Genomic DNA, 14,950 nt, shown 5'->3' on the forward strand with positions numbered 1-14,950 from the left:
CAACAACAGCTTGTTCAGTGCGTCATACGTCATTACACACACTCTGTCCTATCAAACAGATTAAAAATGGCTTTAACTACCCCTTACAATTTGGCCAATTCATTCCGATTCATGTGGTTACATGTGACTTTTTTTATCTCGATTGTACTACTAGTCAGATTACAGAAAGATTATTAGGGTCCATGTAAACGCAGCTACTGAATCATTTTGGTTTAAAGTTGTTTCAATCCATGCAAAATTTCGAAAAGATATATTTCTCTTATCACTAATTGAAACTAAACAAATACAGGAATCACTCCTGAAATACTGAGGACATTTGTTTTAATCAAGTTTAGACAAGATTATAAATGGTAAAAGGCCATACAAACCACAGTATATGATCACACTTAGCAAACCCCAACAGTAAGTTTTTTTTTTTAAAAAACATGCTCATCTATTAACTTTGCAGATTTCATAAATGAAACTCAAATAGCTTGGCTAATATGACGTCCTCACTAGGCTGAAGTCGTGCACAGGCCACAGGAGATGAGCCTCAGCTCTGTAAATACTGCAACATTTCCCCTTCACCGCTCTCCTTTTCTCTCCCTCACTCAATCCGTCTTTCTGCTCTCTCCTGAATACTAACACAGCCTTGGGTCTGTTTGCCTAGCATTGACGGAAACAGCAACATGTCGGTGTGTTTCACCAGTCAGGTGTGTGTGTGTAGTGAAGGAGGAGGGTTTGATATTTACATTCCGGATATATCAGCCACTCTGTACTTCCAAACACACAGAGCTGGCCTTTAAAAGCCAGGCGTGGATTCGTAACGAAAGACAATGGAGGAAGAGATGGAGGAAAGAGGGATAGTAAAACAACCAGAATAAACAAATGAGTTGCTAAGCAGTTAAACAAATCAGTGAGTGGGTAACTTTTTTTTTTCAGTAGAAGAGAGACATAATTTATGCAAATATGCAAATGCAGATGTGAATGTGTTATCACTTCTGTGTTCCTCTGGCAGTAATCCTCTATCCTGGAAGTGGGCAATAGAGTTTGCTTCAAATGTGTACATTTAAACTAGGAATGCACCGAATCCAGGCTTTTTGACGGGGTTCGGTTTCTGCCAAACCTTAGAATTTTTTCCCACAGAACCGAACCCTAGGCTTGCACTCCGCGCTCTCCACTGGTCGACGTAATGACGCCGCAGTTGATTATGGGAAGGTTATTGGAAAGTGTTTACTAGGTGGACCGTTCGAATGCAGTAGGCTGTGAGAAAGTGAAAAATCGAACTTGTGAATAGAAAACGTGTTGTTTGGCAGTACTTTCAGTTAAAAGAAGGCGATTCAAGTCGAGCTACATGTTCAATTTGATTTGTCTCGTGGTGGCAAGGACCCTAAACAATAGCCGATGTTAAAACATTTGCGTATGAAACATCCGATAGAATGTGAGTTATGCATGAGGGAATCTACAGACAGCAGCCAACATGCAGCAACTTCAGGTACGGCAAAGGAAGGACAGTCATCCTGGCATAATGTTGCCTATTCTTTTTTTTTTTTTTTTTTTTTACATTTTAAATCAAATTAAATTAAAAATACACTGCTGTGGACGTTTTTTACTTTATTATTATGTTTACTGTGATAACGGACTGAGGATGGGAGTAGGATTCGGTATACGGTTTCGGATTCGGCAGAATCTTGATAAAGAGTAGGGGTGTAACCCCGGCATCCTGGCCAAATTTGCCCATTGGCCCCTGTCCATCATGGCCTCCTAATCATCCCCATTTATGTATTGGCTTCATCACTCTGTCTCCTCTCCACCAATCAGCTGGTGTGTGGTGGGCGTTCTGGCGCAATATGGCTGCCGTTGGATCATCCAGGTGGTGCTGCACATTGGTGGTGGATGAGGAGATTCCCCCCTTCTATGTAAAGCGCTTTGAGTGCCTAGAAAAAGCGCTATATAAATGTAACAAATTCAATTAACCAGTGGATTCGGTATTCGGCTGAACCCCAAAAATCTGGATTCGGTGCATCCCTAATTTAAACCAGTAATAATTTAGGTAGCTAACTTACTTACTAGCTTTCTGAGTAAGATACATACTTTTCAGTGTTTCACTGTTTCAATATATTTTATATTGTAATTTATACCTGTTATGGAAAAGCTGAATGTTCAGCATCATTACTCCAGTCTTCAGTGTTACATGATCCTTCAGAAATCATTCTAATATGCTGATTTGCTGCTCAAGAAACAGAACATTTTGAACGATAGTGTACCTCAGTAAGTACATTTCAGGCCTGTGATGAGATTTAAAGGCGACCTGGATGATCCAGCATCCCACATGAGCAAACACTGCTCACAGTTTGACCTGAATGCTTCATCTGAATCGGTTACTTGCCTCCACACACACACACACACACAGTGCACCTTGGGACAGAGCTCAGATGAAATGTGCCTCTGGGTCAGGGTTCTACAATGGGAGGATAACTCAAACTGCACCATGTCATAATCCATTACAGGACTGTTATTGGCTCTGCAGTAAATTGCACAATAACAGCCGGTCCATCGAGTGACGTGCGGTAGCGCTAGCGCATGTCTGTGATGGACTCTCCAGTATGTGCTGCCGGCTCATTTTATTAAAGTAGATCTCATAATGGATCTCATGTTACTCACTGTTGCCAGATTCAACAGATCAGCACATTCAAACCAAAGCTGGTTATTGATTAATATATTAAACCACATCACCCCCCTCCAACTCATTTCTCGCTTTCTGTAGCAGTTGCATGCAGAATCCCTTTATAAACGTGTCCCTAAGTAACTGTATCCTGTGTCGTGTAGGGGATTTTACAGTTAAAAACCAAAGCACCAGATATGATGAACGAAGACCCGGAGTCAGGGGTTAAATCCTGCAGAGTTTAGCTCCAACCCCAAATAAACACACCTGTCCCAGGTAATCAGTGTCTCACAAGGCTCTAGTAAGACTCTGATTAGCTGGTTCAGGTGTGTTTATTTGGGGTTGGAGCTAAACTCTGCAGGACAGTGGCCCTCTAGGACCGAGTTTGGAGACCCCTGGGTTAAATCAACTGAAGAAAATTATACTGAAGAATAGTTTGCAGTTTCTTCAGCAATAGTCAACCTCAACACTCAGCAAGGAGTTCGTAGGCTGCTCTGCGTACACACTCATTGCAAAACAGTTAGCCTACTGCCTTTTCTATTTTTGGAAATACGATATTGTATGCACACTTCGCTAACGCCCTTGTGGAAGGACCCTCCTCGAAGGGATTCAGTAGCTCACTTTTGTTTGAAATGACCCTCAGTAGCGTCCTCATCCCACAGTGCCCTTCACGGGCACAAAACGCAATCGAAATTCACCCAGAGAGAAAGAAAACTTTATTCGAAAATAAGCTAATGTTAGCAATGTTAGCATAGCATGCAAGACTTGAGAGTGAGGAGAAACTCAGAAACTAATATAATGGCCTTTTTTTTAGTTCAGAAGAACAAGAACGAATTTCAGAGATGCACTTTGACAGTGAAAGTTAGCATAGATAGCATAGCATGTGAAAGAAGCGTGGATGACTGAGAGCAAGGAACCGAGACAAAAAAAATATTTCAGAGAACTTCTTTTTCAGAGGGAGAATTAAAAAGAGAGGGAGAGAGAGAAACAGACAGGAAATATGCAAAAGTTAGCATACATAGCAAAGCATGACAGAACGACTACGGTTGAATGAGAGCAAAAACGCTCAGACATATTTCTGAGGTCTTGTTTCTTGTTGAAGAAAAAATGAGAATTAGAGAAAATGAGTGCGAGAGAGAGAGAGCGAGAGAGGGGCGAGTTTTCTCATTAGCATGCTCAGTCAGGTACGGCTCTGGTCTGGCTAGCTCAGAGCACATCCAGCTGTAGTGGGGTCTGCCAGCTCCCTCAACCCGCAGACCCACCCATAATTACCCGCTTTAAGAAAAGGGAAAACGGGGCATTATGAATTCTTCCCTCCGCCTCTATCTATCTCATCAATGCGTCTGTCGTCGTCTAATTAGCGGTCTAACTGATGAAAAATACCCCTGTCAAAATAACTCAAATAATGACAAAAGTTAACGCAGCACCCCATTTACTGCAGCGCAGTCTCAAAGCACAAAAGCTGTCAGAAAAGAAAGTTCAATGATGTCAAAAAAAAAGAAAGAAAGAAAGAAAAAGGAGCAGGCAAACAATGGATTAGGTTTTTGGGCGAGTCTCTATTTACATTTAGTTAGAGTTAGCCGAGAATCTAGAGAGGTGGAGATTGGAAATCAGTTGTAAGATGACAAACAATCCCTTTCTACTCGATAACAAATCAAAACAATCAGAATTTCTCTGATATGAAATTTAAGACTTGAAATAAAGAAAAAAATCATTTAAATATAAAATGTATGAAAAATATGTAACACTTCCCCAGTGTCTGAATAACCCTACTCATAGTAGGAGAAAAACAGTATGTGAAAAGAGTAGTATGTCCGAATTCATAGTATTCATAAAACAGTAGGTAAATGATGACAATGAAAACATGGCGGATGTAGTACATCCGGATTTTATTCATACAACACACATTTGCGATGTATGCTATGTTGTCATTGGCATCATGTAACAACTCCTAATCCGTGTCCTCATGGGATAGCATCAGATGTACACTAGTGGTCATTTACCTACTGTTTTATGAATACTATGTATTTCTATATACCTACGGTAGGGTTGTATTAGTTAACATTGGTTGATGCATTGGTTAACATGAACTAACCATGAACAACATTAGTTAATCTTTGTAAATGTTAGTTCATAAAAATCCAGCTGTTCATGGTTTGTTCATGTTAGTTCACAGTGCATTAACTAATGTTAACAAGATTTTAATAAAGTATTAGTAGATGTTGAAATTAACATTAAAGGGATAGTTCATCCAAAAATGAAAATTAGCCAATGATTTACTCACCCTCAAGTCATCCTAGGTGTATATGACATTCAGACGAATAAAATCGGAGTTATATTAATAAAGTCCTGGCTCTTCCAAGCTTTATAATGGCAGTGACTGTTGCTCTGTTTTTGAAGTCCATAAAACATGCATCTGTCCGTCAAATAACTGCTCCACGCGGCTCTAGGGGGTTAATAAAGGCGTTTGTGTAAGAAAAATATCCATATTTAAAACTTTATAAAGTAAAGTTCCAGCCGATCGCCTTCTGTGGAAAAGTGTTGAAAGTGCCTTCTTGCAATTCAAGATGCGTATGCGACGTCTGACGAGCGTACCTGGTAACAGAAGCCTTTTGATCAGCAAAGGCACTTTCAACACTTTTTCCATAAATTGAATACGGAAGGTGATTGGCCGAAACGTTACTTTATAAAGTTTTAAATATGGATATTTTTATTTTACTTTATTAATATAGTATAATATAGTATAACTCCGATTTTATTCGTCTGAACGAAGAATGCCATATACACCTAGGATGACTTGAGGGGGAGTAAATCATGGGCTAATTTTCATTTTTGCGTGAACTTACCCGTTAACAAATATAAATAAATGGTTTATAAGTGCAGTTCGTTATTGGTTCATGTTGACTAATGAATCTTGTTGTAAAGTGTTACCGTATTCTTATTTCACTTATTTCTGTGCCTTAATTTAATTATTATATTGATTAATAATACATTGTTAGCTAATATGTGCTTTGTATATGTGCATCTCTGAAATACATAACGTGGACAAATCACATTCACATTTTCTGTGACGCTGCTTTGAAACGATATGTATTTTGAAAAGCGCTATACAAATAAATGTGAATTGAATTGAATTTATATCATAAAGAATAGGGGTGCAACGAGACACTTCGCACACGAGACGAGACACGAGATTGGCAGGGCTCGACATCAATGCTTGTCTGCTTGTCCAGGACAAGTGGATTTTTTTGAAGGGGCAAGTGAAAGAGAATTTTACTTGCCAGACCGGACAAGTAGCCTGATTAAAACGTCAATAACAAAAAATAATTAGGGAATCACAAAATCCAAGAATGATTCTGCATTCATTTAGTGTAAGTGGCGATCGATAGTGGATAATAATGTTGTTTGATTAACATTAAAACGCAGACAGCAGCGCAGCAGGAATATTACATTATAATATTCGGATTATGCAGCAGACATTATACAGCTCAGTGCCTTAACGCAGTTCATTAATAAACCATTGCTTTGTTATATCGGCTTTGATCAAAAATCTGCAGCCAATACATCGGTGCATCTCTAATATTGACACCTACTGGTGTGGAGGAAACATCACAAACAGGGTTGACCTACCCTATTTACAGACATAGTGGTCACCAGTGTTGGGGAAAGTTACTTTGAAAAGTAATGCATTACAATATTGCGTTACTCCCTTAAAAAGTAACTAATTGAGTTACTTAGTTACTTTTTAAGAAAAGTAATGTGTTACGTTACTTTTGCGTTACTTTTTCTCGGTTTTGTTTTGTTTTTATAACAAAAAAGTTATATTTTTGTGCAACGGTAAAGACCTCTTCATACCAGAATTGAAATAATAAGCCTCAGGCTGAGGTAAAAATGCTAATTCACGCATGAACAGTAGAGGGCGCAGCTCTGCTGTGCGGCCATTCTGGATAATGGTAGAATAGGATGCAGGAGAAAAAAATTTTACCAATAAAAACAAAACATCTAGTAATTTTCATCATCAAAGGTCAGCAGCAAGACATTGGTAAATTAAATATAAAGGTAGATTATGCATAAAAATAGTTGTTTTATTTAACATTTAATTATTGGAGGTTTGCATAGTATTCTGATTGTGCATTTGACTGATTTTATTCATTTTGAGGAGTACAGAATCTTTATTGTGCAAGTGAGATAAATAAATGTTCACATTTAGTCTAGAACTACAATAACCATCATGTTTACACACAACACCTCTGCACTTATTTTTCTAAACATGGGGGCAGGAGAGCTGTCAGTCAAATGAATGTGAAAAAGTAACTTTTTTGAAAAAGTAACTCAGATATTTTGTTGTAAATTTGAAAAGTAATGCGTTACTTTACTAGTTATTTGGAAAAAGTAATATTACATAACTCAAGTTACTTGTAATGCGTTACCCCCAACACTGGTGGTCACACATGATTCACGTGATTTATTGCGATTTATTGTTTATCGAGATGGAAGTAAGTAGTATTCGACTGGTCATGTGAACTCAAAATGGCCGCCACCACGAGTACAAAAACCTGGCTTCTATTAAAAGTACTACTTGTTTCTTTAACAATGATATTTTCATAGCGCGAGTTACATATCACACCTTTAAATGTGTATTATGTAGTGCACTTTTAATTAATGTAGTAACATTTTATAGCGGGAGTTACTTGTGTAGTACTCCTTTAAATGTGTTACATAACAGTACAATCTGCATACTGCCTTCACACACAAACACACACGCCCCACAAGAAGTACTTTGTCTGTCTGATTAAGTGTAAATAGCAAACATGAGGGTCGACCTGCTGTGCTCTGCACAACATCTGGAGCGGGTCAACATCTGTGTCCAGGTTGCCAACATTGCTAAACAAAAGCTGGCAGCCTTGAGCTCGGAGCTAATAGAGAATGATGGGAAGGGGGTAGATGATGATGATGAAGGCCTGCGGAGAGGTGAACAGAAGATCTGGGAGACTCACAGTCTGTTAACAAACAATCGTTTAAATCAAGATTTGACTATGAATGTCACAGGGACATTCATAGTCAGAGCTATTTGAACTGTTTTTGTCCATGGACAAAAAAAATATATATTTTTGTGTTCAACAGAACAATGAATGGCATGAAGGTGAGTAAATAACAGAATGTTCATTTTTAAGAGTAAATTAACTGTTTGAAATGTCTATGCACTAAACTTATGCAAGCAAATCATGAGACGTGAAAGCATTCCAATTGATGGCCTTTTTAACAATCAGAAATGGTACAGCGAAGGCAAAAATATCAAATTCCATCTTCATACTGCTTTCAATAGAGCTTCGCAGTAGCTGCAAGCTGTTCATTCAAAGGTGGCATCTGGGGATAAAATTACCTTATGTGGGTTGTCATGAAAAGAAAGGAGCAGTACATTTGCCGTCCTTTAAATTAAAACCTATTAATGGAAGCGCTGCCGATAACACAAAGGATTTAAAATTAATATCCTTCGAATAGGCCGAGGTTAGCACGCAGAGATCATAGCGCTACCGCAGCCCTGCATTGCACAGTTGATAAGTGTCTGTCAAGAACGGTCATACAGAAAATGTATTTCGGGGTGTGGCACACGGTTCCTGGAAGATGATATTGATCTTGTTTCAAGGTTTTTGATACCGTGTTTAGCCAGAGAGCAGCTTCTCTCAGTTCATTAATCATTCAGAGATGCTTGTTTTGTTTACAGTCCAAATCTAGCACATTTTTTTGTGAGAGGCATTTCCATTTAGATGCTTTAAAGATAATAGTGCCTCGCTGCCAACACGCGACTGCTTCAGTGCTTTGAATTACTATGCATAATGTATCTCGAAAACAAAACTTGCATGGTTTTTGGACTGGATTTCAACATCGCTCACCGCCGCGCTATTTACGCATCAAAAATCATTTGAATCTGCCGTTTTGTGGGCATGTTTAACAGCACATTATAGATGTTGAGATTATTACACAATAGAGAGTTTGGCAGAGTATAATCAATAAAACCTTTCTAATATGGTGACTTTCACTGCGTTTTACATTTTTGATGCCAAGAAAAACAACGAGGATCCTTTACCAAAACCACATCCACAAAGAAACACCATTGGACCACAATAACATTGAAGAAAATGGGCCTTGGAGCATTCCGTTCACACCAGTTCCACATAGAAATATGGGAATAGCTAACAATATTTAAGTCTAATCTGCCTGAGCTAAATTTGGCCCAGTGGGCCCTGTAGCCCAGAGAAGACATAAGACACGTTGTTAGGGGTTTTGTTTGATCAAGCATAATTTCCAGGGCTCTTTAGGGAGCAATAAATAAACTGATAATGGAGCTTGATGCAAAAACGGTGAGCGCTTTGTAACCGGGCAAACCGAGAATGATGACTAACCGGAGGGTACGAGCGCGGCAGCTTTACAAGGCGCGAACAGAGTAAAGCCACTCGACAGGACGACGAGCCGCTCTCAGAGCGAGGATCATCTGCCGAGTTCATTAAATCTGCCTCCAGGACAAAGTCATCTGTGCTCGTCAACAACATTCTGCTCACAAGAAGCGATAGGTGTTCAGCGACCAAAGGAATTCAGGGCAGTACGTGCATGAAAACAACGAGCGCACAACCACCAGAAAACACGTGTGGAGATATAAATACATACGGGTGCATGCGCTTTACGATATCTTGCCATGCAATCACAGTTTTTGAGTCTTAACACTCTAGGACCCTTGACGTGCGTAAGAAACCCACGGGCGGATTTGACTCGAGTACACATGCTGACTCTGAATCAATGTCTACAGTTGTATTGATTTGAGTTTATATATAAAAAAAACATTGCCATTAGCAAAACAGGGATTTGTAAGATTGTCTGAAAACTAGGGATATCAAAATGCCAGTAGTTTCTGAACCAAGTCGATATAGAAAAATAAATTAATGAATTGTGAAACTGGTATTTATACGGTATCAAGAATACAGACTCAATCCAGTACCAATGAATACATTTTGGTATTGATTACTGTCATTTTGGTATTGTGACATCCCTGGTCTGAACTAATTGTTTGATCTATGATAAAGAGAAAAATATAAGCTTTTTTTATACAGTTTTGGGGAAAAAAACATGTTTATATCTTAATCATTTAAAAAAAAAATTTTAAATACAATTATTGATGTAAAAAGTGTACATTTTCTTATTTTTTTAACAAATATTCTGAATTATTAATTTTTAAATATCATTACATCACACCATATTACATTTTACCACCTGGCCTAGCCTTGCTTTGTCATTAAAAAGGTAAACTTATCAAATATTTTGAGAGACTTATCGACCTTGACACATAGTCGTGAGTCTGCAGTTTTTTTTCCCCCAAAATGAGTTTTAATAAAGACATTTTAAACATTCTCATCATATAAGAGGTGTATTCAAGTCGCTGTGTGTATGAAATTCTTTTTAATTCCAAAAACAAGTGGCATGTCATTGACCCGAATGCCCGAAATAGGACGTTTTCGGTTCTTGTAGGGAAATAATTTGTATTTCTATTTATGAATTATCTAGTTTCCTCGTAATGTGGCGTCATGTTCTCTTCTTTTCACCAGGTTACTGATTAAAACTTACTTGCTAATTAGCATGTACTAATTGCCTGTACTTGTGACAGACTTGCTGTTTTGCCATCCATGCCTGACTAAAAATAGCGCGCTCTCTCTCCCTTTCTCCGCACAGGCTGATGCCAGAGATGTCTCACTACACAGCGGGCAAACTGCACAGCAACTCTGGGCAAAGCTACAGATGCCCCGGTGACCCACCCCATCAAACCCCTGACCGAAGCGCACAAAGCATCTCCTGTCTCTGGACAGCAGGGGTTGATGGGAATAATGCAAAGCTTTTAACATATGCCTACAGTTCTGCACTAAGCAAGAAGGGAATATCATAAGAAACCCTTTCAACGACTGAAACGCTGTACGACACATGCCAATGTTCTTCCAACTTCCATTGGAAGAACAAACACATAATGTGCAGAAGTCACACCCGAAACACCTTTAACAATGGCAATGTTTTCATGGCAAAAACAACATAAAAGTCAATAAATAAAATAAGATAATTAATTACTAATAAGTTTGTTTTTATTTTTATTTTTAATGGAGGGATTTAAACGGTCCTTTTGCACATTTGCATATAGCATAGATATGGATATATTCACTATATATGTTTTCATAGCATTCATTTGTTTGACGGACAGCATTGAGCTGGAAGTGGAATAGTGTTTTGTCAATAAAAAAAGAAAATTGGGCTTTTTTGATCTGATTAATCGAAGAATTAATCGTCCAACTAATCAAAAGAATTAGTTGCAGCCCTAATTGCTACTACTTCTCAAGCTATTTTTTTTTCCAAGAATTAGTGCAAGATTCTCACTGCTTTTGTTTTAAAGAAAGTTCCTCTTTTAAAATGGTGTTGCCAAATATTTTTTAGTAGCTACTTGTAACTACACACATTTTCAAAAGAGTGGCTTGACTGTAGTTGCACGACTTTACATCACGAGTAGCGTACAGCTTAGCAAGCTACAGTGCTAAATGTGCATCCCTGACACTGGCACACAATGCCAACACAGACATCCAAACATGTGCACTAGAGAACGATGACAAATGTCAGCCTGCAGGAAGTATTCAAATGTAAGACTGTGTAATTATCACTTGAAAATAGATGTATAAAAACACTAAAACATCAAGATCCTTTGACTGAAGGCGTCTTTGATGTGTTAATATATGCATACGCACACACATAGAGGTTGTGACATCTAACACTACAATCTCAGCTCTTTTTAGTAGAGAATTGAATAGAGTATATAAGCATACACATACCGCCTAATACAGAAAGCCTTTAATACCAACATTGACTATTCACAATGAACTGCTCCTCTGAAAGACGCTTCAACACCTTAGTGGGACATTAAAGGATTAGTTCACTTCAAAATGAAAATTTCCTGAGATTGTACTCACCCCAATCTCATCCAAGGTGTTCCTGTCTTTCTTTCTTCAGTCGGAAAGAACGTTTTTTGAGGAAAAAAACGTTCCAGGAATTCCAGGAATTTTCTCCCCATCATAGACTTCAATGGCAACCAAAACGTTGAAGGTCCAAATCAATGCAGTTTCAAAGGAAGCGCTTCAGAGCCTGATCCCAGACAAGGAATTATTATCTAGTCAAACCATCGGCCATTTTAAAGAAAAAAAAAAAAAAATGATATACATTGGAAAGGTCACGCTAGACGTAGGCGGAAGTACCGCCCCGTGTTTACAAAGCGCTCGTGCGAAGACTAATACAAACATCCTTAAGCAAAAAAAAAGGTAAGTCGGACGATTTTGAAGTTGAAGATGGAGTGTTTTTTGTAAAGGGCCGTTTGTATCAGTCCTCGCTCGTTCGCTTGGAGCGGTACTTCCGCCTACGTCTAGCGTGACCTTTCTGACGAGATTGCAATATCCTTGGCGAGCTGCAGTGCAGCGCAAGATGAGCAATTTAGGTACAAAATATATTCATTTTATTTATTTTTTTAAAAGACCGATCGTTTCGCTAGACTCTATCAGACTCAGAGCCTCTGAAGCCCTTCCTTTGAAACTGCGTTGATTTGGACCTTCAACATTTTGGTTGCCATTGAAGACCATTATGAGGAGAAAAATCCTGGAATGTTTTCCTCAAAAAACCTAATTACTTTTCGATTGAAGAAAGAAAGACACGAACACCTTGGATGAGATGGGGATCAGTAAAATATCAGGACATTTTCATTTTGAAGTGCTCTAATCCTTTAAATGGTGGATGTTAGAGAAAAATACAATAAAGACAAAACACAAGATCACAGAAGTGCAGGTATCCAAGCGTTTGTTTTAGGCTACATCTGTGCAAGAGGCCACCCGTCACGCAAACAACAGAAACCCATGGCAGGGAAAAGGGAAAGCATTTAAATAAATAAAATAAATATCATTGGTTGCCGCAGGCTTGGTGGCACAGTTAAAAATTAATGCTATTCTTCTGCAAATATTGCTCAGAGGGACAACATGAGTCACTTTCTAAACAGCAAAGCATTCATGAAAGCAAAAGCCAGGGGAGACCCTAAGGCAAAGCCACTGGGGGTGAGGTGGACAGCTCTGGATGAACTGGCTGTCTATCAGAGGAAGTTTATGTGTTTTAGTGGTGGCAGAACACAACGACTGTCACAAAAGAGAATTTTAAATGCTACTCTTTCAGAAGCGTCTCGCTGTATGAATGAGTGTGGTTTGCTCACCTGAGTAGGCCCAGTAGGACTCTTCGGCCGTTCTGCGGTGCCTGTCACCAATTGGCCGGTCATGATGCTCAGCTTTCTCCCACTCAGCCACTGCTGAAACAGAAAAAAAAATGAGAAAGAGTTAATGCTGTGACAATGTGACCTGTGGTGCTCATGTGGGCAATGTGGGTTTGAATCTGTTGGCTGATTCATAGAAGTCTAAGCTTTCTGTGTTCCAAAATCTCCTAAGAGAAGTTCAGTTCTTATATCTTTAACCATTTGTATTAAATAGATTTTTTTATTTATTTCAGTATGTATTCCAAGAATAAATAAATTGTATTACCCTACACCCCACTCTCTAGTTAGCGGTATTGAAATCAGTCATTTGAAAATCCATATCGGTCGACAATAAGACAGAGCACTAGTGAGTACACAAATCATGAGGGTCAAACTACATTTTAAAACCTGAGTCACACAAACAAATCACAAGACTCAACCTCATACACTCCAGCCTGCGATCTCCGGCTGAACCAAGTCATTAAATCCTGTATAAACCAATCTGGCTCAAAAACCTACTCCATTAGAGAGAAAAACAGCCCCCCACACAGCGGTATTTACAGCCTGTCTGCTCTGGGATCAGTTTCCCCTCCCTCATTAAACATGTATGAGGGGCTAAATAAATAAACAAGGCCTGATTGGCCGGTGAGCAGAAGGCTAAAGCGCTAAGTACCAAGGCAAAGAGGCTGCGGACAAGGCCCTGGCAGCCAGAGACGGAGGCTCTGTCACAGACACCAAGACAACTGTGTCCCACCGGTAGGCCGAACTAATCTAGACTCGACCCAACAGGAGTTCTAGACCCCTTCCCATACTTGCTCAGGGCTCTAAGGCGCATATTAGCTGTGAAATTACGACACCGGAGGATTGGGGAGCTTACAGGAATCCAAACCTCTCGGCCGTCAAGGATGCCAGAGATATGGCTGGGTTGAATGAGAATTTGTTCCGACTTGCAACAGGGTCTGGAGGGGTTAGGAAGGATGGCACACATCCCAGCACCCTGTGGCCTCCGTGTGAGTTTATCAGAGGCGATCTCGACCCCTGGGCTCCTGGCTGTGGGAAGCCGGGGATGCACTGGAAGGTGAAGAGACGACGTGAGATCAGCCTTACAGCTGTCGTCCACATCCAAACTCTCAAACTCACTATGGCAGGACTTGGGGCTGACTGCCATTTTAAATCTAGACTGACCCAAAAAAAAGAGTCACTAGAAGAGAAGGAAGAGAATAGCTGAAGAAAGCACTAAAATGGCTAAGAAAGGACTAAAACCACAGCAAGATGTTAACGAGAAACGGCCACGTTTTTTCCCGCAAGCCTGCCGATGTGCTGACCACACTCTGGTAACAAGGACACACTGCCTAAATGCCATCACTCAAAACATAATGCAATTTACAAGGCCCCTCTCTCTCTCTCTCTCTCTCTCTCTCTCTTTCCAAGCATGCTGGGTAAGTATATTCTGATATGAACAATGGGTGACTTTTTGTTTCAATGACAAACTGCCTTCTGCTCCTCGATGCTCTAATTCTTCAGGATAGCGGCTCGGACATGGCAGTGAATGCCAATGAGAGGGTATGCTATGGCTTCTCTATGAATTACATTATTGATTGCCGATACTCTTTGAACAGAAAATGTAATTATGCAATGCGGCATGCCAGGCTTAGTCGCTATCCTCCCGATATGTCACTCACGCTCCTATTCTCTTTCCCTCAATCATTCCCTCCCTCCCTTTGTCCCTGTCCATCCATCAATGAAGCTCTCCCCCTCTCTCCAACACTCGAAAACTTACTTCCTGGGAGTAACTCTCTTGGAGAGACTCAGGATACCCCTTTAGCTGCTCTGAAGAGTCTATACATCAGCAGCAGAGTCGACCTCTTCTAGAGATGTGTCTTCTTCATTTCTGTCTTTCAGAGATCTCTTCCAAGCATCTCTACCTCGCCAGTTCTGCCTGTTTACTCACTTGTTTCAAGGAGAGCTTTCCTGACAGTTTCATCCCAACCCCCCTC

General features: G+C 39.7%; 1 protein-coding gene across 1 annotated transcript in view; it reads right to left on the minus strand.

Annotated features, from left to right (window-relative positions):
- Window positions 1-14,950, minus strand: part of ptprga (protein tyrosine phosphatase receptor type Ga) — a 427,225-nt gene that overhangs the window by 314,703 nt on the left and 97,572 nt on the right. Inside the window, exon 2 of the mRNA XM_079844385.1 lies at window positions 12,918-13,010. Within this exon, the coding sequence (XP_079700511.1) occupies window positions 12,918-13,010 (93 nt within the window). The remainder of the gene's footprint in view (window positions 1-12,917; window positions 13,011-14,950) is intronic.

The sequence above is a fragment of the Gobio gobio genome (assembly GCF_949357685.1).
Source record: "Gobio gobio genome assembly, chromosome: 19".
NCBI lineage: Eukaryota > Metazoa > Chordata > Actinopteri > Cypriniformes > Gobionidae > Gobio > Gobio gobio.